This window comes from Equus caballus, chromosome 6 (genome assembly GCF_041296265.1).
Source record: "Equus caballus isolate H_3958 breed thoroughbred chromosome 6, TB-T2T, whole genome shotgun sequence".
Lineage (NCBI taxonomy): Eukaryota > Metazoa > Chordata > Mammalia > Perissodactyla > Equidae > Equus > Equus caballus.
The window spans coordinates 42430782-42456088 of NC_091689.1; the positions used below are offsets into that span (position 1 = coordinate 42430782).

The window sequence follows — 25307 nt, forward strand, 5'->3', positions numbered from 1 at the left end:
AGTAAATTAATGACATAGATGGTAAGATAAAAACTCATTCTCTGATGGAAGTGTACACTGATAAGATATCCAAAAGTCACATTTCAGATCTTTACTTTCTGCCGTCTTGAATATCCACAGAAAGATACAGTCACAGAGAATATAATAAAATCAGTTACCACTAAAAAAAAAATGGAAGTAATATCTATATTTGAGTCTCCTCACTCCATGATTTCTGTGCTAATATCTCTATTTTTATTAATCTGATATCATTCATATCAACTAAAGGAAAAAACAGATTGGGATCTTTGCATTAGAAAGACAAAGAAATGGAACAAAGTTTTGTTTTCATGAATCAAACTGCTCTTTCTCAAAACTAAATGCCTCACAACATCGGTTTACTAGATGCAAAAATTTTGCTTTAAAGTTAGTAGCATTTCTATGCACTTTGTCTTTTGAAACACTACTTTCTCTCCACTTGAAATGATGAGTGTGAGAGAATAAGCCTTTAGTTCTTCCATAGAATTTGTCTCTTCATTAACATTCGATGATGAATGTAAAAGTGTAGTGTAAACTATTAAATACTAAATAAATGTAAGATATTATTATTTTTTTATGTTTTTATTTTATTTTATTTTTTTACTTTATGTGGACAGCTCAAAAAGAAACCAAAGGTTTTAGGCAGAAAGAGTCAGGGAAAAATTTTACATCCAGAAGAAATTACCTCAAGGTCACAGGGTTGCCAGAAAATTAGACCAAATGCTAGGTTACAGGTAAAGAAGACTAATCTCACCAAAGGGTGGAATCAGGATTACCAACAAATTGAAAAAATATGTTTAAGGCATTGCCCAAGGAGAAAATGGGCTCTGGAATGTAAGAGAATCTAAATTTGCCTAAACCTTGACAGTCTGCTAAGTTCTTTACATTTTCATTACTCATTAAATAGACAAATATTTGATTAAACATCACTATCATCTATCAAACACTAGGGATATAATTCCATGAATAAAAATAATTCCTTCTCAGACACCTCCCAGGCATCCAAGCAAAGGCAGTACGTACTACGTACTACAAGAGCATACAGCAAAGGAACCTAACCTAGGCTGAGGGTAGGTGTAGCGGTGACGATCAGGAAAAGCTTCCTAGAAAGTGATGTATGAACTTTCTCCAGGGTTACTCGGCAGGGAGAACACTATGAATAAAGCCCTGATGAAAAAGAGAATGTGTCATGTTACCGGGAAACCACATTCAGTATGACTACAGCTTCAAGTTGGAGGAACCACATAGAGAAAAAGGAAGCTAAAGGTAAACAAAAGTCAAATAATTACATCATAATAAGCAAGGAATTTGTAGTTTGTCCTAAGTTTGTAAGACTTTATGTAGAAAAGTAATATAATCAGATTTCCAAAGTTTTGGGAAATAAATACCGGGGAATCATAATTAGGGGACAATTAGATAGCTTTTACAATAATGCAGAAAAGAAGCAATTCGACTTTGCCCTAAAGTTGCACCAATAAACTGAACCAATAATAACAGACAAGCTACTATGGTTTATATTTAATTAATCTCCTTTAAATCAGGTAATGATAGCCTGGGGTGAGTTTTCCTTTCACAATATATTCTACGAAAGTTGTTTTGATTATCTCCAAACTATGTCATCATGACCACTTCCCCAAACCCATTATTCCTCGCTTCTGGTTCTCTTGGAAAGTCATCGGCAAAGAATTTTCCTTTTCAACTCAATTTACAAAACACATTTGAAGAGAATCAATTTTCACTACCACTTTCAAAATAGAAGTTTAACAAACTTCTTAAGTGATTTTTGAATTTAGAAACTAATAATAACTAACACTGAATTGTTTAATACCTAAACCAAATAGCTAGTTATAGCATCTTAACAATGACTTTTGTGGCCATCAGCAGAAAATATACCAAGCACAACAGAAACAAAAACACCCCTAAGACCTTAATGAAGAAAAACAAAGTGAAGAAAATTTAAGTAGATATATTTCTTCCTGCCTATGACAAAGGTCAAGTTCTTCAATTCCATTAGACTTGTACTTTAAATATAAAATCTGCTCGCAAAAAGAAGTAAACTGCTTTAGTGATCTTTGCAGCTATATTCCAAAATCCCAGGCAAGACTCAATGGCTAAAATGCATTATTTTCACTGACAAAGACAACACTAACAATAGGTAACACTTTAGCTTAATATTTTTTTAAAGAGAGAGTAATACCAATATGTATCTAAATAAATTAAATCAATTTATGGATCTGCTAGCTGACAGTTAAGATCACTGATTTCCTCATCTGTTTCTCCTAGTCCGCAATCTCAAATTCTGAGACCTTGAAGTCATATTCATGGTAATAGAAGCTGGAAGTTGGAAGGAAGGTTTCTATCAAAGTATAACCCATACCCTCACAGCCAATTGTTTTGAAGTTTTTAACTCACTCCTCTCCCCTTGCTCCACTCTCGATTTCTTGTCACTCTTTTATACTGCTGAACATGTTTTTATACATGTAAATAACAAAGTAATAGGTGCCAATGAAAACCTCGCTTTTGCTCTAACACCCTGAAATTTTAACTTGCCTCTCATATCTATGCCAATATGACACCACCGAGGGCCTTTAACAGAGGTAAAGGGTGGCCTTGTTATCCTGAAACCAGTGGAAAACATATTTTCATAAGAAGTTCAAATATGAGCTGGTGGTATAGGGAAATCAACAGGGATAATGTTAAATGTTTGTAAATTAAAAAAAACAAAAGAGGGAAAATCAATTCCAAAAATGTTAATTCATTGCCAGTATTCTAAAGCCTTGCCAGTCAAAGCATGCTCCGCGGATCAGCAGCATCAGTACCAGCTGAGAGCTTTTAGTAATGCAAAAGCCCATGCCCTACTCAAACCCACCAAATCAGAACTGCATTTTAAACAAACTTCCATTCAATTTGTATGACGTTAAAGTTTGAGAAGCGCTGTTTGAAAGTACCTTACCAAATAAATTACATTACCTAATACCTAAAACATAAGTTGTGTTGTGGAGCTTTCCTTGAGCGAGGCTGAGAATGTTGTACGAACCCAGTCAATACTGAAGGAGCATCCCATACAACAGGATAGAAATGACGAAGGAGTGGCAATTCTCACCTAAGAATAACACATTAATCCAACCCCCATCCCCATTCTCCAAGGAGCTAAAAACATATATTTAAAAACATAATCTACATATTGTTTCTGGGCCTTACAAGGACATACAGAACAAGAAATAGAGGATAGTAAAGTATGTGGTGAACATGAAATCAGAGAAACCGGATTTGTACCCTAGACTCTGCCACTAAGTAGCTATGACCCTGAGAGTAAGTCCCCTAACTCCTCTGAAACTTAATTTTCTTATCTGTAAAATGGGAAAATATCTTTCCATTTGACTTGAAGTGAGATAAAAAATAAGATGGGGGTGGCAGAAACTAATTTTGTCAGATAAACAACAAATAATATTTCAGCATATCTCAGTATTTATAAGACATACTAATACTAAAAAATTATTCATTGTTCATCTGTAAACCAAATTTAACTGGGCATTCCATATGTTTATTTGCTAAATCTGGCAACTCTACAGATACTCAAATTTTGACTAACTGTAAAATTAGTCTTTCCTCCTTTCACTATTGAATATGCCATCTTTAGCTCAACTACAGAATGCCAGGTAGTTATCTACAATTGCTATCTGGAAAAATAACTTTTACCACTTCTCAATGCATGATAGCATGAAACTCAATACTTTTTCAGTAGAAGAGTTAGGCAAATCAGCACAAGTCTGTGTACACATTTTTTTTCTACCAATGAATCATTTGAAATAGCAATATATTTATTTCAGAAGTTAGTTAACCAAAGATGTGTCTATACTGTGCTCGTGTGGCCTATTACAAAAATACTACGCAATATTATTGCTTGAAAGGAAAATAAATAAGGAAATACACACAAGTAAGATTGTTTAAGAAAGCCAAAGGAATGACAAGTGGAAGCAAAAATTGGAATTAATAACAGATCATTCCCCTAGATTATAAACTCTTGCCTATAAATTAAAGTCTTTGTAAATAATTCCCATAGGGTCAGAAATGCTCTTGGGCCTATAAAGTTCTGAACATTTTGGCTAAAAAATAAGAAAATAAATACGTCTTCAAAATACAGTTAAACCTCTTTTTGTGAATGACATCTTATGAGGTTTTAGTGATTAGTATCAGTCAATAATAAAAAAAATTCTAAAATGTGCAATGAGAGAAATGGTTATTTGACTAAGTTAGATTTTAAAAATCAACGTGGAATGCTTTCATCAAACTAGACGAAAGAGATTATAACAACAGGAAAATATGTGAGCAAGATATAGGTATTTAACTTTTATCACCTAACAATATAGAGACTCTGGTCTTAACACAGTTGGTAGGAATTACCCACGGATTGCAAACATTCGTTCTGAAGACAAGTCTGTAACAGTCACTGCTACATAAAACATGGGTAATAATAATACTGAGCTCAATTTGTAAGAGGGAAAAGACGACAGTTATAGGCCTCACCTCCTGAATGTCCTGCCTTTAGCCAAATGTGCTGTTATACAATAAAAAGGATGGATGAATTCTAGACCAAATCATATATTTTCATCTATCCATGGAATTATTTCTCTGTATTCATTCTCTGGGGATAATGTCATTGATCAGAAACTAAAGCGATGTATGTGTTTTAAGGATAGAGAACTCGATCATCACTATAAATAAAATCTCTCTGCTCTTTACTGAAGGGAAATGGGGACAGAAGAGGGCAGGAGAGGATAAGGGAGGAAGAGAGGAAACAAATAAATCTATGGAAAATGGAAATACTAAGTGGAGACACTAAAATATAAACACTACAGTTAAGCATCACTATTAACACAAAACAGGCAGCTAAAACGAAGACTGAAGAGTTAAGTATCTTGCCTAAGGTCATATGATAAACTCATCCAAACATTCAATCTAATCTCAAACCATCAATAAATTACACTTTCTTGATGACCTACTCAACTGGACTTGGCAATACCATAATTAAAATGGTAAAATACTTCTATATACAAAAAAATACTGCATTAAATTTCAATCCGGAATGAAGAGATACCTTTTTTACATGCTACAGCCAAAACGATCTTTGCCATTGGAAAAACAAAACCTGTTTTATTCCTTGGAAAATAAACTTATTTAGAAATAAGTATGGTTTAATGACACTTACTGCTAGAGTAAAAGCTACTAAAATGAACCAACTACTATTATAAATAACATAACTTGTAACTCAGAGAATTATGTATATTCCAATGACTTCCATGGACAGTTCTTTTGGAGCTTTTCATAGGGTTTTGTTAAGAGATACTTACATCAAAACCTGTCATGCAAAACACAAAATAGGGTACAAAGCGATACCATTTCCCAGTAAAAATATGACTCCACTTGAAGCTTAAGTTGAGACAAAAGTTCTTCAAACACAGGTAAAAGCCTTCATGATATTTTTCTACTAAAGCTGAACTGTTTTCAGATTTTGCCATACTCTGAATTACTTAAGTGGTAGCCATACTGTTTTACTATAATATGTGAAAAAAAATGTTTAAGAGTAGAAAATGGGAGTTAGAGTAGAAAATCACTTTTAAAATGCAGTATTTGTGCTTTCTATTTTTATTGCCAACTTGTAAGATTTTTCTGTTATGAGTATAGTTTATTTGAAATAGGGGTTCCATAAAAATCTGAACAAAATAAAACTGAGTCTTTGCTGGTAACATGGCAGGTGACCAATAATGTGGATGAAAAAGGAATTTTTTAAGAGAACATGAGAAATGCCAAGAGTTAAGAAACATGTAAAAGAAGAAAAGCAAAATAGACTGAAAAATGTCAATGAGGTGGTAAGAGAGCTAACAGAAAACAACATCACACAAACTATGAAAGAAGAGTTTCCAGAAGGAAGGGAGATAGTAATACCTAACACCCCAGAAAGGTCAGTAAGCCCAAGACAAACAAGCTCACTAAATTGGGCAACTAGCACATCACTGAAGCGATTTTAGCACAGCAGTGAGAAAAGAATCCAACTGCATAGGCTCGGGAAATAAGTGGAAAGTGTGAAAGTGGAGGCAGCGAGCATAAACAGTTCTTTCAAAAACAGTGCAAGTAAACAGAAAAGAAAAGTAAAAGGTAAAGGCAAGATATTATAGTCAATCGAAGCCAAGGAAAAGACGGGGGAAGGATTATTTACACTTCTTTAAGGATGGGGGAAATGGATATGTTTTATGTTTGGGAGAATCAGTAGAAAAGAAATGAGGAGACGACAATTTAATTTATGAGGAAAGATTTTGAAAACTGCTAAGAGAGAAGGAATGAAAAGAAGAGGAAGATGCAGCCTTGGAAAAGAGCTAGGACATTAGTTCCACTGAAACAAAAGGAAGGTCGAGATGAGTGAAGATATCAATTTCCAGACTGCCGATACTCTAAACTATTCACGTGGTAAAGCAGGAGAGGTCATCTGCTTAGAGAGAAGCAAGAGGGCAGTCTGAATCTGACTGAAGAACCCCCTCCGTGAATTAGATTAGCAGAAGTAATTATAAAAGAAGGGTTTTATTGTGTTTGTTTTGTTTTGTTGAGGAAGAGTAGCCCTGAGGCTAACCTCTACTGCCAATCCTCCTCTTTTTGCTGAGGAAGACTGGCCCTGAGCTAACATCCGTGCCCATCTTCCTCTACTTTATATGTGGGATGCCTGCCACAGCATGGCCTGATGAGCGGTGCCATGTCCACACCTGGGATCTGAACCGGTGAACCTTGGGCCACTGAAGCAGAATGTGTGCACTTAAGTGCTGCGCCACTGGGGCTGGCCCCATTATTGTGTTTTTTTAACACACACTCCACACAAATCGCTTATTTTTAAATGAGTCAAAGATAAGGGGACTTTTTCAGAAATATCGTTTAGGTCCTCAAATTTAAATACTGAGAAGATATATCAGGGAGTGAAAATGGAAAAGAGAACTTTTTTCCAAAAAAAGCCTCAACATCATCTTTCTATCTACAATAGAAATTTTAGCACCTTAAAAGTTAAGTGGAGCCTTAAAATATCATTACAGAAGAAATATGTCCTCTTTTCTCATTTTCTACACATACACAACTTTGCATTAGGATTCTACTTTGCACTTTCTATGAATACTGGTATAAATCAATACGAACAGTATAGTGTTTTAAAGAACCTGAAATATATGACATCACGCTACGATATCCTTGATCAAATAGGAATCCATGAAAAAGGCAAAAAGGAGTAACCATAATAGCTCCATTTATTAATTTCTTACCCTGAGCCAGACACGGTTCTAAGTGCTATTTGTACTAACTCATTCAATGTTTACAACAACGTTTTAGATTACATAATTATCCCAATTTTACAGATGAGAAACCTACCTAAGAAGATTCAAGCAATCTGGGGCTCTCTAGCTCATACTCTAATTTCTAGGCTAGAGTACATACAATATAAAGAGCCCTGAGGTTGAAATAAGAAGATCTGGCTTCAAATCTAAGTACTTACTAGTTGGTTGACTCTAGAAAAATCATGTTCCCTAATCTTAGTTCCTCCTCAGAATAACAATCTGTCCTGCATAACTCACATGTTAGCTGTGAGAATCAAAGAGACAGGTGCTTTTATAAACAGTAAATATATGTCATTATTATTAGGAAATAGCTGCTAGGTAAAATGCATATGGCATTAACATCATTTTCTGAAGCCTATCAGAAATTCTCACACCTTAATTTACATTGCCAGGGCTTATATTCAAAATAAATAACTTTTAAAATGCAGCTTTCTAATTGTTTTCTGCCAGCTTCTCTTACTAATTTACTTACTAATGAAGATAGACAAGTTATTTAATGGGTTCTGAAGTTATGTTATTCACCTAAAAAGTGGAAATAATAAACCCCTCCACACACTTGCTGAAGATCAGTTGAAACAAAACCTGTACAACCTCCCCCGTAGCACCCCTGGCACAAAAGACAGCACGGTGATTGGTTTTGTTATCATTAGCCTATCATTCAGCAGAATCACAAAACAAACCCAAAATATAAAGGGGTGTGCGTGTGTAAGTTTGCATATGTGAAATAATTCAAAGGTTCCTATACAAATCCACAGACTGCGGCAACTTGCCCTCCATCGTCCATGCTGCATCGACCCTGCTAATCTAACATAACAGCCAGAATGTCTTTATGAAATTTTAATTGAATTAAAAAAAAAATTTTTTTCTCCTCATTCCCCTGGTTGCTCCTTTCATCTTCATTTCTCTCTCAGTCAAACCCTGGTCAGTCTGATTCTTGCTTTGTGACTACTCTCACCATCTTTTGAAGCACAGAACTTTGAATCTACTCTTCTGATAAACCTAAAACTCCTGCCATTTTAGGCAACCATAACTAGATTTCTAGACTTCTCTTTCCCGGAATAAGTTCTATCACATCAGTTCCTTATTAGAGTTCAAGATAAGGTTAGTATACAATGCTCTATTACATATCTTTGTTTTAGTACAAGCATACTGACCTTGAGGTGAGACTGAAGGAAACGGCAAATCCAGGAAGAAAATGTGAAAGAGAAAGTTAGAAAGAATTAATAAGGACAATATTTGGAAATAATATTATTCACAGACAGACAAAACATAAAGCACAGGATTAGAGAAGGGGAAGGAGTCATACAGATTCTGCACAGGCACTAAAAATTAGCAATTTTAGATTTTCAACTCTCAATAAGTATATTTTCATATTAGATTACACCACTGTACCTTAATATAAGTTTCTAAAGGAAAAAATTTTGTCTAAAATTTACCCTTCCCTCAGGGGGTGAAAAAACTCATTTCTTAAACACAAATGAAAAGAAGAGAAGAAGGTTAGCTGCTCACCTTTTCACTAAAGCAGCTAATTGTGATTTCATAACTTTTGTCAGCTTAATTTTATACACACCCACCTTGGCTAATCCTTTACCCACCCTGCTCCATTTCTTGGATCCAAGTTATCCATGAGCAAAAGCAAAAAAGCAATGACAGCTTCAGTTACTCTGTAGAATACAGAACTCTTATTTTCCCAACAAATTTGAGATAATTTTCTCAAATGTGAGAATAATTATTTTTTTAATTTTAACCAATATTTTTCATTCCAAATAACCAAAATCCACCCCAAATGGTGCAATCTAAAAGCAATAATGAAGAATATGTGGGTCTATAAACATCAGTTCACTTCCAACACTGCTCAGCAGTAAGAGGTGCCAAGCAGCTATGCTTAACACAGCTACCCAGCGCGCAGCCCATGCTCATTACTTCTTCCTGTAACGACAGGCAGAGGCAGTGTCACCTGTTTACAAATTACTCACTTTCACTGAAATGAGGACTATCCTCCAAATATTTAGACTTCTTATGGCCAGTGCCATCCAGATTGTCTTGAGGATCTAAATTTTACTTTAAGTATCTATAACAAGAGGTTTTTTCTTCAGTGCAAGCACCATTTCAATTTGTACTTTAATGTTTTCTAATGTTTCAGTACTTAAAAAGAGAATTTACAAAAGTCATTTTGAGAATAATGAAAGGTAAGGATGACAAGATTTATTATCCCCATTATATAAGGTAAAGAGATGAAAAACAGAGCAACAAAACACTTCCTCATAATCACACAGTGAGTATGCGGTAAATCCAGGATAAAAATGTAGGTCTGCTGACATATCACCTGGGCATACCTCACACGTTCTATGATGGTTACAGATTCCTAAAGTGAATCTACAAAAATCCATGGATCTTTGGCACATACAAAACAGTGCAGAATGCAGACAATGTTCAAAGTAAAAAGAGGCCAATCTCTAAATGATTGTTCCCAATTATCTTTTTTATTATTGTTGGTTATGACACAGTAAGTTAGAATAATTTTACATCAACAATGACACTACCTGAAATCTCCTATAGATTTATATAAGACACAGATATATCCATGGGGGAAAAATTAATTAATAATTAATTAAATTAAATTAACTACACACCACTCATCAAGCCATTCTGTGGCAGCATCCCACATACAAAATAGAGGAAGATTGGCACAGATGTTAGCTCAGCAACAATCTTCCTCACACACACACAAAAAACTAATTTATTCTTCTTTTAAATGAAATCAGTGAAATTCATCAAGGAAGAAGAAGAAAGAAAAAGCAGCTTCCCTGGAAAGCAAGCTGAAGCAAGCAGGATCAGATAAAGAAGCAGTCATCTTCAGTTCTAATACTCTCAGCATCTTAGTTTTCACTTTTTTTTAACACAGCCCATTCTCTCTCGAGGAAGAACACACAACCACCACAGCAGCAGCAAACATTTCTCCTCAGTTCACTGTACTAAGACCATATTCTCTGACACTGTACTTCATCATGGATCAAAGACACAACTATAATTTAAAAGTAAGGAAATTCTTCTCTAAGGAACCCTTTTCCTCATGAATTGTATACTAGATTATGCCAAAGAGATAAACCAGCTTAATATTCATTTCTATATGGAAGATCTTTGAAGACATTAAGTTGAATATCAATTCAAGCTTTCTTTACGGAAAAATATTTACAAATATGAAAACTAAATACGTAGGTTTATATTTTCAGGTTATACTATGCCACTGATGCCTGAATATACTGTGATACCAATATAAAATAATCACAAACAGAAAGCCTATTTTTCCAATGAAAAGGGCCAAAAAAAGTTTTTAGGTCAACTTAAATAAATAAACCATTATTTACGTATCACTAAGAAAAAAATTATGCCAATGAAATTATATCATGCTATTATTTATACATGTATTCCAGTTTCAGAGACGTTAAAATGTAAAAAGAAAATTTAGAATTGGTATTTCATTGTAACAAAAGAGGAAAGAGGTTATCTAACTCTGTTTAACCAGCAGATCAAAAAGTAATCCCAATGAATTACATTAAATTATATAAGAATATTCTATGCAAGGACAGAATGTGACAGATACTCTAAGAAAAGCACAAACAAAGAAAAGAGAAATTACTACATAAGGAAGGTCAGTAAAGGTTGCTTTTGGTTTTTTCCCCAAAAGATAACTGTTAAAAGGGGTTAGATTTCCACAAATGAATAAGGGGAAAAATAATTTTAGTCAAAGAGAAAAGAATAAGAAAAAGCAGACAGGAAAAAAGCATTTATCTTCTAATTTTGAGGTCCATTTTTTAAGAAAACAGTTAATTCTACTAAGACTATCAAACCAGAGATTGGAAATATCATCCTCTAAACTAGCTCAAGTTTGCCAAAACATTTTAGAAGATTTATGAAAAATAAAAACAACTCCATTTTCATTACATAACATTTCAGACACTAGTAATTTTTAAAAGCAAAGCAAAAACTCAAAAAGCAATATCCCTTGAGCCATAAGATTTAAGCCTAGCAACTATCTTCCCTAATTTCTCCAAATACCACCAGCAAAATTTTCTTACACATACACACGTGCAAGTAATACCCCAGATTAAATGTCACTCCTGACATGATAGGAAAATGACCTCATTCTTTGTGTTCAAGCTCAGTTCAGTATGTTGATCCTGATCTACAGAAGTATAGAATCCTCTCACTTACCAAAATGAGTTCAAAAGTTACCAGTTTAGCAGTTCAGACAGTTAATTCAGGAGCTAACTAGTCTTAGCCTAAATTCTGAGCAAACTTGGAACACCTTTGCTTTAAAAAAAAAAATCAACTAAAGTAGCTCCAAATCTTATAAACAGATCATGTACCACTCTTTCAAATAAGGCCAGTTGTTTATAAATCAGAATGTAGTTCCCTTGGGAACAATATCATAAATACAGGTTAGGTTTTCTTGCTAGTCCATAAAATTTACTTTTAACCATCATTAAAAGCCTAGAACTAATAGTTCTAGGTGAGGTCTGGAAAAGATGGTTAGCAAAGAAAATATAATTAACCATCACAAAGTGGGAAAACTAAGTCCACCATTCTAACTACTTACAAGACTGCACCAAGAATGTGTGTGTCTATATATTCATGTGTGTGTGTGTGTGTGTATGAATGAATAACAAAACTGCTCTCTGGTCCTCTTGCGCTCTTCAGAATAGTCACAGTAGCAGTACAATATCCTGGCTTTCCCTGTCCATTTCATATCTCTACCGACATCAGAGTTCTTGGACCTCAAACTGGCAGTCTAGGATCCAAAATTACCTACTAGCTTTCCCATCAAATGAGCTCTCAAGCCATTATCACTTAATATTGGTCTCAAAAACTAAAAGACCAGACTTAAGAGTCCATAGTTCAACAAGAAGCCCCTTCTCTATGATAATCCTACATCTTGGGGCGCACATTAATTATGTTAAGTATTACTTCCCAGGAATTCAACCAGACCTTAAATTGAAACATCACTGAAACTTCTAGCTACTGGACAAGCTGTGGAAGAATGCCTCTGCCAGCATCATCTACAAAAGAAATGACAATAGCTGCTCTTTATTGGAGTCTTAATCTTCTGGGACCAGAACTATCTCTTCACTGAGTCCGAAGTGACATAATGGCTAGGAGTCAGACGTGGAAAAACTGGCACCTGGCAGCAAAGCAACTCACATGCCAGTTCCAAAGCATTTGTCCTCTAAGAGGGCACTCTAGCATGTGGGAAAAGCCTTTGGCCTCGGCAGGATACTCAAGTGAGCAGCCTCTGAATCATCTAGCTTGTCTATATCCTTATCTTGTAGAAGGTAGGTTCATCAACGAAAACTGAACACAGGAGGTTCAAAAGGAGAAAAAGTAGAAGAGACGGATTCTGGAATTCTTTGGCACAACTCTGCTATCACCTACCTACTTATGTGATACAGGACCAGTCATTTAATCTCTCTGGGCCTCAGCCTCCTTATCTGTATATAAAAAAAAATCTATACAAGGGGGCACCTTTCTTCCTGCAAGTTTTCCTTATGAGAAAATCGTTCCCCAGAGGCCTCTCTGTAGTTTTCCCCTCGAATCACATAAGGATAATAGGCTCAGTGTGTAACTAGTCACCGAAAAAGAAAGTTCTATTACCTTGACTGACTTAAACGAATCAGGATCTACTCCTGGATCTGGGAGTTGCAGGAAACTGCAAAACTTAGGACTGTGTTAGGATTGACGAGAAAATGGATGTTTGGTTGGTATAATATAATTTATTCTCAACTCCAAACAAAAAAAGGAAAGCAGAAAACTAAAACCTGAGATAAAGTTAATTTAAAAAATGGTTCTAAGACCTGTGGTGCCCGGGGCTAGGGATGGGAAGACATCTGCTGCACAGTGCTCTGAGAGAACCTCTGGCAGTGAAAGAACGTGCTGGATCTTGACTGTAGTGGTGGTTACACTGGTGTATACATTTATCAAATCTCAAACAAAAAGCTTAAAATGGGTACATTTTCTTGTATGTAAATTGTACCTCAATAAAGTAGGTTTTTTGGTTTTTTTTAAAGGAAAGTACTTTTTTTTTTAAGGTATGCTTTTTGGTGAGGAAGATTTGGCCCTGAGCTAACAACTGTTGCCAATCTTCCTTTTTTTTTCCCTCCTCCCTGAAGCCCCAGGCCATAGTTGTATATTCTAGTTGTATGCCCTTCTAGTTCTGCTATGTGGGACGCCGCCTCAGCATGGCTTGACGAGTGGTATGTAGGTCTGCACCCAGGATCTGAACCAACGAACTCTAGGCCGCCGAAGCAGAGCACACCAACTTAACCACTACACTACTGAATCTGTCCCAAGTAGGCTTTTTTAAGGGCTTCTGAGGACTTCTAAAGAAAAGAGCCCCTCCTTGAAGTGTCTGCTCAATCACCTTATCAGAAGGTCTTTCCTGACCACCCTATAAATACAGCAACCACGCGCATTCTCCCACCCTCTACCTCCTTACTCTGCATTAACATTTTCATGGTATTCATCACCACTTGACATTTACATCTTTAGTTTCTACTGTCCATCTCCTCCCAACTAGATTATAAGCCCTGTGAAAGCAGATATTTTATCTGTTTTGTTCCCTGATGTGTCCAGAGCCCAGAACAGTAACCAGCAAATAAGAGCCTCCATAAGTAAAAAAATTAATTCATTGACTAATGACGAACGAGAGAGTACATTTTGTGGCAGAGAAGAGAGTGGGTTGTGCAGAGAAAAACTAAACTCACAGATTGGATATTATTTTCAAGAGCCTGATAACTATAAATCTTATTAATAATGGTATTTTTAAAGATACATATTTAAAGGGAGAGCAACCAGGCAAAAGGAACAGGGAATAAAAAACACTTTAGGGTTTTCAAAGATTAAAGATTTATAAGAAAGTATGTCCTTTCTTCTCATCTTTTAATCCCTCTACTAAATTTTAAAACATACCCCAAAATGAAATCTACATCCACGAAAATCCCAGTTTTTATATTCCCCAAATCGAGAAATACAGTAAATCTACATTTTCTATTCATTATGGAGGTTACATACTAATACATTCTATTATTCTTTTGATCACTAAAAATTCCTAACTTTGATAAATCAAAGGCAATCCTTTCCTCCTCCTCCTCCTCCCCTCTGCCCTGCTCTCCCTCCCCCGCCCCACCCCCACAAAAGCCCCCTAATACACAGTTGTATATTCTAGTTGTACGTCCTTCTGGTTGTGCTATATGAGATGCCGCCTCAGCATGGCTTGATGAGTGGTGCCATGTCCGCGCCCAGGATCCAAACTGGCAAAACCCTGGGCCGCCAAAGCAGAGCATGCAAACTTAACCACTCGGCCACAGGGCCAGCCCCTCAAAGGCAATCCTTGATACCTAAATTATCTGAAAACCAGAAGATGGCTGCCATTCTCTAAATACTATAAAAGTTTCTAAATGGTATGTTGAATCTAATCTAAATGAACCTCATATTAGAGTAAACTGAAGATTTCTGCTGCAAACACCAAATTCTGCAGATTCATTAGTATTTCTGTATTAGAAAAAAGGTAAAACAAACACAAAAGCAAAATTATGAAGCAAACACAACATATGGCACGGGAGATAATGCTCCTAGCTATGCTATGCCATGACATGAATATTTGGCTAAAAGGAATAATAAGACTGAAACAGAAGACAATGAACAATTCTTTCAAGAGTCTGAAAACAGACTAATATCAGAATTCTATCAGCCTACATTACTAAATATTTTAAACATCATGCCAAAGAAAAACTGTTCATTATGAATTTAAATAGAAACTCTAATATTCTCAACCACATTCAGTTCCTGGGCTAATCTAAACCCATCTACATACTTACAAAAGGACATTCATTCCTAGTTCTAGTTTTATAGATTTTTTTCTTTCAACTGACCTATAAAGACTATCCAGAACCACTAGGTGATGACTTTCCTGAAGTGTCACCTTCATTAGGCTACAGTGCCCAGTCACTTAAAGACTAATCTAGACGTTGCTATGAAGGTATTTTGCAGATATAATTAAAGCCTTTAATCCATTTAAGCAAAGGAGATTATCCTAGATAATCAAAGTGGGCATAACTGAATCCTCGGGAAGACTGTAACAGTGGGGCTGAGGTTTCCCTAGCAAAGAAAAGAAATTCTTCTATGGACCAGTTTTGGCCTGTGGCTGCAGGAGTTCTAACCTACTAGTGATCTCTTCTTGACAGCCTGCCATACAGATTTCAGACTTGCTTAGCCAGACCCCACAATCATGCAAGACAATTCCTTGCAATAAATCCCTTTATATATATATATATATCATCTACTGGTTCTGCCACTCTGGTTGAACTTTCACTGATATACACTACAGTATTGAATATGATTTTAGAAGTAATACTTATTAAACTTAATTGGAGAAAATGTTTTACATCTGCAGATGTATGGGTGAGCATACATAATCCTCTTTCCAAAATTGCAGTAGGTGAAGTCAGTGGTACAACACTAAATCATCTCCGAACAGAAACTACTGTTGTTCTTTAAGAGCAATGTAAGGGACTATTCATTTTCCTCAAGACCACAAAGAATAGGTTTAGGAATCCTTGATGATTTATCTAAATCTGTTAATACTGGAGATCCTTACATAAGAAGTACTAAGAAACTTTAAAAGAACACTAAGACTTTCCTTTAGTTCAACGATTCTAACAGTCTGCTTTTATTTTTGCACTTAGAAGGCTGCTGAACACCCTTCAGAAATGAGTTGTACGTCCTGAATGACAGTGGGCCTAGTTGCAATAGTCAAGGGGCTACCACTTCAAGGGCATTCAAGCATAAAACAACCACATAAAAGACAGGCTGGAACAAAGACTAAGACAATTTTACACAACAACAGAATCTTACCAGAGAACACACACGTTGCCCACAAGCAATGTACCTAAGAGGTACAGTTCAACCTAACACATAAACAGCTGTTCTTTAATTCTGATCAAGCAAAATGCCCAGCAAGGCCCAGCAGTAGCAATCCAGTCTAGTACAGAACCGTGGCCTTACATAACACTCACTTTCCCAGGAAGTCCCAAACAAACCCCTGACAGTGCAGGGACAGAACCTGGTGTGGAAGGTACAAATTGCGGAAGACCAGCATTCAGAGACAGAATATGGCCAAGAGGAGACACACATACGAACACACAGACATGAAGCCCCAATAGAACAGGACCGTGATAAGACAAATCAAAAGAAAGGTGAAGAAATTCAAACAGTATATTACAGGAAGACACCCACACACAGGAAATAGTGGAATGGCACCATAAGAAGCAAACGGTTAGTAAGAAACACAGCAGCCACACACAATGCACTTCAGTACTAAATCTGGGAACAAAAGGTATAATATAATCCCAACTATTTTTGACTATTTATTCTAATTTTAAATTATGTTGCTCAGTAACAAATTATAAAGCCAGTAGCAAAAATTGAGTTTTAAAAACTTTCTTTTTTTAGTAACCAAGAAACTTTGCGACAAATTCTAAAACAAAATGACAACTGCTGCATGACCAGAGGACAAACCTGTATAGTGCGTTTTCAACTTTATAAATTATATTCTGTGGAGAGAGTATATCATTTAGAACTCTTTCTCAAAATATGAAAAATATAGTGGCTAATAAAAGCTATGTGGTTGCTCTGGATATCAAACATAGATTTAATCCTATTTCTTACTCTCATTCAAATCATGTCCATTTCCCAAAATCAGTATTAGGTCCAAAAATGAATCAAGATGTTTTTCAAGCAAGCTGCCTGGAATAGCAAAGCAATAATTTCAATGTAGATTTCTAATACAAGAACTTAAACTGAAAAATGAAACTTTATCAAGGAATTTCTTTTTTGAAATATTGAAATATATTTAGTGGGAAGTCACTAATCCATCAAAAGTATTGTATTTTAAAATCTATACACTACTGTTGCTGATTTCAGGCCAAGACAAAAGCAAAGAGAGGTGCATATTCATGCAAGTGTGTGTGTGTGCGCGCGCGCGTGTGTGTGTGTGTGTGTGTGTTGAGGGGGGAAGATACAGTGCAAACATGGACAAAAGCATAAAAAAATGCACAAAATCTAATCTTGAGATTCGGGTAATTTGTTAATTTTGACTTAAAGAACTTTATCTGTTTGTCTTATCCAGAACCAGAAAATATAAATAGAGTTAATAATCAAAATAAGAGGAAATGAGTGAGTAAGTAATCAGCCTACAGTGTGAAAGTTATTCACACTTTCAGTATAGTGAAGGAGAATTGTGAGGGTTGGACTTCATTGTTTTAGTTTCTTGAAAATCAAATTTCTACGGATACAGAATAGAAGAAAAAAATAACTTCTGGGGAAAATATCAAGTCTTAAATTGAAGTAACCCAAAAATTTAAAACTTAATAAACTTATGAAAGGAGTCAAATACTTCCCACCCTTCAAGAGCATGAAAATAAAATATTCCTAAGAATCAGGCTCCAAGGAGCCACACAGATTAGGGGCTTCATCCTGTCGCTGACAGTCCGACTGTTCAGAAGACCGTGGGTGATTAACCAAGTCCCACCGGAAGAACTGTTTCCATGCACCCGTGAATTTATTTTAAATATACGGTGTAAAAGAAGAGGTCAAGAGGAATACGCTTAATCTTTAGTATGAAACACCCTAATTTTTAAAAAAAGACAAAGAAAATTCCAAGAGAGCTGTCTGACTGGATCTGTTCACTCAGCTCATTTTGAAGAATTCAAAGTCAGAGCTCCACAAAAATCAAATCCAGGTCTCCTACACTGTCCTCAAGATGCACCCCCTTCTTCTAACTCTGACCTATGCCCTGATGTAATCGCCTGCTTCTCCACAACACAAATGGTGAAGTCTAACAATTCATAACCCAAAGGAGTATCAGCTCAACAAAAAAGGTCTAAACCTATGAGAAAATATTAATTCCTTGAACTTGAGGCTCATTTGCTCCTTAGATAGATAAATAAATAACTAAAGACCAAGTAGCTTTTGTACTCTCTTGATTAGCTGGTAGAAAACTTTAGTTTCTTAATCAAGAAATACTTTCTCTCTTTTCAATCAATGATGCTGAAGTCCATAGCTTCCCAATTTATTCCCATTCTGTGCTGCCTTTTAGAGACTGCAACAGTGAATTTAAACTGACTCAGAATAAAAAGGAGATGCACTCAAGGAGAAGCACTCAAGAATCTAAATTCAGATTTAAAAAGTCTGCCGCAGAAATACATAGTTTATAAGCATACTTTAATATTTCTAACATAGTGAGTCCCTGTTCACTTCCCTTTTCTTACCTTTCCAACTCGGCAATCTTCTTATCTTTGTCATTCTTCTCATTTTCCACCTCCTTCAAGATTTCCAAGAGGCGGTCAACTTCTGCCTGGGCCTTGCTAGATTCATCTTTGTACCTGGCAATCTCTTTCTCCAATTGCTGTATTCGGTCACTCATCTCTGGGCTGGCTCTGGCTTCCAATGTTGCCTCATGTGCCTACAAAGAAAAGTGTTCAAATTCTATTAGATAAACACAATGGCAGAAGGCAAACTATGTCCCAAAGAACTTCTATATTCCAATTTAAATAGAGTATTATCAAATATCTAATAGCTAGTCTTCAATTTATAAGGGTTTTCTCTGCTTAAATATTACATAGACAAAATATTAGTAATAAATGAACAAATAATTATCTTAGATTCTGAATGAATTAGTTATTTTAAAAGAATACATCCCTGAATATTTATCAGGCCAAAAATCATCATAAGCCAAGACACTTTTCAGAGTCTAGTGAGCTGTACTAAGAAGCCAGACTACTACTGATCTCTCCAAAATAATATCAAAAGGCATCACCAGAGATTCCCGCTGATCTTACCATAGCCAGTACCAATGCTGAGATCTAATTTCCACTTGATGCTCACTTCCCTTCCCTTCTCATATATACTGCTTTACCAAGCACTTACAAATCATATGGCCTTGAGCATTGAGAAACATATACAGTCATGTATCACTCAATAACAGGGATACATTCTGAGAAAGTTGTCATCAGGAGGTTTTTGTCATTGTGTGAACATGATAGAATGTACTTACAAGAACCTAGATCATATAGCCTACTACACACCTATGTTATATGGTACTAATCTTATGGGGCCACTGTTGTATATGCGGTCTGTCAACCAAAACATCAGTACGCAGCAGCAAGTGTGATGTCATCAGAAATGGAGTTAGGTTGGGGCCAGCCCAGTGGCATGGTGGTTAAGTTCGTGTACTCCACTTTGGCAGCCCAGGGTTCGCAGGTTTGGATCCAGGGCATGGACTTAGCAGTGCTCGTCAAACCACGTTGTGGTGGCATCCCATATAAAATAGAGGAAGATTAGCACAGATGTTAGCTCAGCAACAATCTTCCGCAAGCAAAAAGAGGAAGACTGGCAACAGATGTTAGCTCAGGGCCAATCTTCCTCACAAAAAATAGTTAAGAATTAAAAAATAATTTTAAACATGGAGTTAGGTTAAGAAGATGGCTATCACCACATCAGTAACTTGCTAATGCAAGGATTCAGGATCTTTCAAGATAACAGGAGACAAAGTCAGAAATCAACGATTACATTTAGAACTGAGAAAAGGTCTTTTATTCAGGATCCTGTTGCAATAGCAACTAGGACCTTCAACGCATCTTGGAATATAAAGCAGTTTCAATAATTAAAAACTAATTTTCAAGTCTTCAATTTTTCTCCTGAATCTCTAAAACCATGCACATATAATGTATTTAATGAGAAGGTAAAGGCTAAGATGTTTTCTTGTCCCTTTTTCAATAGACAACAAAACATACTTAGTCCCCTAAAATGGTTTGAAAAAATATTAAAGGGATAAATACACATTCTTAAGAAATACTTCAGAAAGCTCTAAGGCAAAATACCTTGAGGAAAAGACAAATGTTTCTATAACCTGGGCTAAATATTTTGTCAAAGCAACAGCTGTACTTTTAAGATTAAGTCCTTTACCCAATATCTTTTGTTACAGGTTTAATCACTTGTGAAAATCCACAATTACTAACAGAGGCCTTTAAAGGAGACTCTACTGGCAGACATGTATTTTAATATGTTAGCAAAATTCTACCCTAAACTGGTATAGTTAAAAGCCAAAACAAAGTAAAAGCAAGGGGGAAAGAGAGGCAGCCCTAAATGAATTAAGTCACTAAGCATAAAACAAAGCAAAAGCAGCAGAAATGTGGACATTTCCCAAAGTTTGGGGGAGAATTTTGGTCTCACAGAAACTTTTCCACTTTGTAGCCACCTCAGTATACTTTAAAAAGGAGTCATTTAAAAAAACAGAACAAAAAAAACCACTCGAGTTCCTACTTGAGGAAAGGAGAGATGAGAAGGTCAAGTGTATTCACTTTCTATAGGACAGTAAAAAAAGCATCACTCGTGCAAAATACAGAAAAAACATCAGCTAGGACTTTATGGCGTCACTTTGTCAGGTCACCTACTGACTTGGATGGGTGGTTTAACACTATTTCAGGATGCTGAAGGGGAGAAGACTCAGGGGAGAAGAACAAAGAAAAGCAGAAGGAAACGGTATGAGAAGAGAACAAGGAAGAAAACAAAAAGCAAAAGGTTAAGAAATATAGTTTAAAAAAAACTCCAATAAAAAAATTCAGAGTCTATTTCTCCCCAGGGGGAAAAAAGAAAGAATTTATTAGCATTTTAAAAAATTCTGATAATACAGGGCCAGCCCTGGTGGACTAGCGTTAAGTTCGGTGTGCTCCACTTCTGCAACCTGGGTTCGGTTCCTGGGCACAGACCCACACTGCTCTGTTAGTGGCCATGCTGCCCACATACTGAAAAATAGAGGAAGATTGGCACAGATGTTAGCTGAGGGTGAATCTCACTCAGCAGGGAAAAACAAATCAGATAATACAAAAGTTGAATTTCAATGCTTCCCTTAGTAATTCTGAGGTTATTATCTCATGCTGAAGACACAAAACCAAAATTCAGGTATAGGGGATGAATTTTTAAGCTATAAATAGGTCAAAAATGACTTCAATTTGTCATTATCTCTAGACCAGTCATTTCCTACTCCAAACATAATAGAGAAGAAATTTGCTTTGAAAATTTCAATGATAAACACAGCCTTTTGAATAAATATACATTAGAACACCAACCTTACATGAGTTATGGTTTTCAGCAAGAAGAAAATATGCCAAAGATTATTTCAGGTAAACCCATAAATAAGCTATAAAGCAAAAAAGACTGCTAATACAGAAGACAAAGATAACAAAATTCTAGACCTAATAGGCTCCCAAGAAGAATTAAAATTATAGCAAAAAAAAGCCATCTGACAATACTTACTGCGCTATTTTTTTAATTGAGATATAATTGACATATACATTATATTAGTTTCAGGTATATGACATAATGATTTGATATTTGTATATATTTCAAAATAATGACCACAATAACTCTAGTTAACATCCACTACCAGTTACAAATGTTTTTTTCTTGTCATGAGAACTTCTAAGACCTAGTCTCTTAGCAACTTTCAAGTATACAACACAGTATTGTTAAGTATAGTCACCATGCTGTACAGCGCATCTCCAACTTATCTGTAACTGGAAATTTGTACCTTTTGACCACCTTCACCCATTTCACCCCCACCTCTGTCAACCACCAATCTGTTCTTTGTATTTATGAGTTCAGATTTGGTTTTGTTTTTTACATGCCATGTCTATGTGAGATTATACAGTATTTGTCTATCTGTATCTGACTTATGTCACTATCCTGCTTTTAAAAGGTAATAATGCTAAGGAATTACTTATCTACTAGAAGGAGATAAAATCTGAAATACAATAATTACTGATTGTTCTGAGTCTTACATTTTATTACTTAACTCTTATCTCAATCTTATATTAGGAAATATGCTCTCATTTATTCTAAGACATTTTTTTAAGTCAAAGTGTATTTCTTTTCAATAGAGGCAATTTCCAAGATAAATTCATAAGAGTTTAACGCACTTAGATAATATGATAAAATACTCAAGTTCATTTCACATCTAGCAGAACTAAGAAAGCTGTACAAGACATACATATTGTTAATTAAGACCTCTGTGATTTCCTCTCAAATTCCTGGGGTTAGGTAATTTATTAATTCTATAAATGTGTTAATTAATAAAATTAAATCTGACTCCCAAAAATAAGCAATAAATTGGGTTTTTATTTTATTCCTATTTTAGATTTTATTCTCAATGGCAAAATTCACATAATTATCTTCATAAAATAAGAATGAGTAGGTCTGTTCCACATGTAAAACTACTGTAACTTCAGCTCCAACATGTAAAAAGCTACCATCCTTACAACAAGAAAAAGTTGAAAAACTGAAAATCAATGACTTTTCTTGATTTATCAGAGAAGTGAGGTCATAGGACAAACTACCACTCCAGGACACATAGGCAAATACAGAGAGTTGAAATTGAGATCTGCTTACCTGGAACAAAAGCCATTAGGAGAAAACACTTAAATGGCAACTTTGAGGGACTGCTGGAGGCTGAGTGCAGATGAGCAAGAGGGGGAGAAAGTCCTAGGGCTGCAGTTTGAGGGTAGCCCCACACACGTTCACAGGCTTTACCTCCAGAAACCCTACCAGTTTCTCACAGTGAAGAGCTGACAAAAATCCCCCTGTGGTTCTAGCACGGGGAGAGAAAGAGCAACAACTGTGACCAAAGCGTACTCTATCCAAAGACTGATTCTCTAGGAGCGAAGAATTTAACAGAACTGTATCCCACTTGGGGGAAGAGTATTTCTCCCACTCTAGGCCCCTCTAGCTAAGGGGGAAAAGAAGCTGAGAAACCTTTGTGAAGATCACAGCCAGGAACACAGGCTCATAAAAGATTGAGACAATCAAAAGATTATGGAACACTTACTGTCCCCCACACCAACTGGGCTCAGTGTAATAACAGTGGATCACAGCTGAAAGAGCCGCAAAACACAGACTCTCTATGGAGAGAGAAGCCGAGGTCAACAGAGGAGCCAAGGACAATAGAGGAATTTGAAGCCTCTGGCACCTACAGCTACAGCAAACATTAAATACAGCTCACCTTCTAGCCAAATTAAACCTCACGCATAGGCCTATGACTTCAGTTCCTACTATATGATACACCATGTCTGGCTTTCACAAAGGAATTATATGACATGCTAAAACGCAAGAAAAAATGCAGCCTGAAGACATACAGCAAGCATCGGATATTTGACAAAGATGTTGGAATTATCAGACAGGGAATTTTAAATACCTATGATTAATTGTTAAGAGCTCTAATGGAAAAAGTAGAAAACATCCAAGAATAGATGGGTAATATAACCAGAGAGGTGGACATTCTAAGAAAGAATCAAAAGGAAATGCTAAGTTTAAAAACGCAGAAGAGACATGAATGCCTCTGATGGGCTATTCAGTAGACTGGAACTGGCTGAAGAAAGAATCAGTAAACATGAAGATATGTCCATAGAAACTTCCCAAACTAACGTGCAAAGAGGAAAAAAAGAGAATGAAGAAACAGTACAAAACATCCAAGAACTATGGGATGATTTCAAAAGACGCAACCTACACATAACTGGAATACCAGAAGGAAACGAAAAGAGAAGAAAAATTTTAAGTAATAATGGCTGAGAATTTTCCAAAGTAAACAGCAGAGGAAATCACGAAGCTCACAACAGCAGACAATATAAATACTAAAAATCTATCCATAGGCAGGTCATAATCAAAATGTAAAGTATGAAAGACAAGGAGAAAAGCTTAAAAGAAGACAAAGGGGAAAAACCACCTTACCGATAGACCAACAATGTTACAAATTACAGCAGATTTCTCATCAGAAACCACATGTGCAAGAAGATAGTAGAGTGAAATATTTAAAGTGTTAGAGGGGGGAAAAAAAACCCATCAACCTAAAATTCTATATCTAGTGTTATTATCCTTCAAAAGTGACAGATATTGAATCACTATGAGATATACCTGAAACTAATAGGATACTGTATGTAAATTATACATCAATAAAAATTTTTTTAAGTGAAGAGGTAATAAAGACTTCCTCAGACAAACAAAAACTGAAGAATTCATAGCCAGGAGACCCACTGTGTAAGATATATTAAAAGAAGTCTTCAGGGAGAAGGAAGATGACACAGGTCAGAAATTCACATATATACAGAATTAGAGAAGGAATAAATGAAGTTAAAATTACATCTTTTATCATTCTTACTGCATCTAAAAGGTAATGATTTAAGGTAATAATAATAACAATGTATTGGGTGATTATAGCATATGGATAAATGAAATGAATGATAATAACGTCATCAGGGAAAGGAGGAAGGAACTGAAAATATTGATATGCTATTTGCACCACACCTAAAGTGGGACAGCGTTATCTGAAGGTGGACTTACATTAGTTAAAAACGTACACTGCATGACTTTTTGGATATGACACCAAAAGCACAGGCAACAAAAGCAAAAATAAACAAGTGGGACTACCTCAAACTAAAAAGCTTCTGCATAGCAAAGAAAACTATCAATAAAGTGAAAAGGCAACCTCCATAATGAGAGAAAATACTTGCAAACCATATAGATAATAAGAGAGTAATATCCAAAATATATAACAAACTCATACAATTCAATAGCAAAAGAACACAAAATTCCCATTAAAGAATGTGCAAAGGAGGGCCTGCCCAGTGGCATAGTGGTTGAGTTCATGTGCTCCACTTCGGTGGCCTGGGGTTCACTGGTTCAGGTCCCGGGTGCAGACCTACGCACCACTCATCAGGCCAGGCTTGGTAGCATCCCACATACAAAAAAAACAGAAGAAAACTGGCACAGATATTGGCTCAGCAACAATCTTCCTCAAGCAAAAGAGGTAGACTG

General features: G+C 35.9%; 1 protein-coding gene across 22 annotated transcripts in view; it reads right to left on the bottom strand.

The window, feature by feature from the left end:
* ERC1 (ELKS/RAB6-interacting/CAST family member 1) overlaps positions 1–25307 on the bottom strand; it is a 516922-nt gene that overhangs the window by 299349 nt on the left and 192266 nt on the right. For all 22 annotated transcript variants that reach the window (XR_011439909.1, XR_011439905.1, XR_011439904.1 and 19 more), the window contains one exon: positions 18713–18906. Coding sequence is in view for 15 of the 22 variants with exons in the window: in XM_070270826.1 (XP_070126927.1) it covers positions 18713–18906 (194 nt within the window). In the remaining 7 variants the exon portion in view is untranslated. The remainder of the gene's footprint in view (positions 1–18712; positions 18907–25307) is intronic.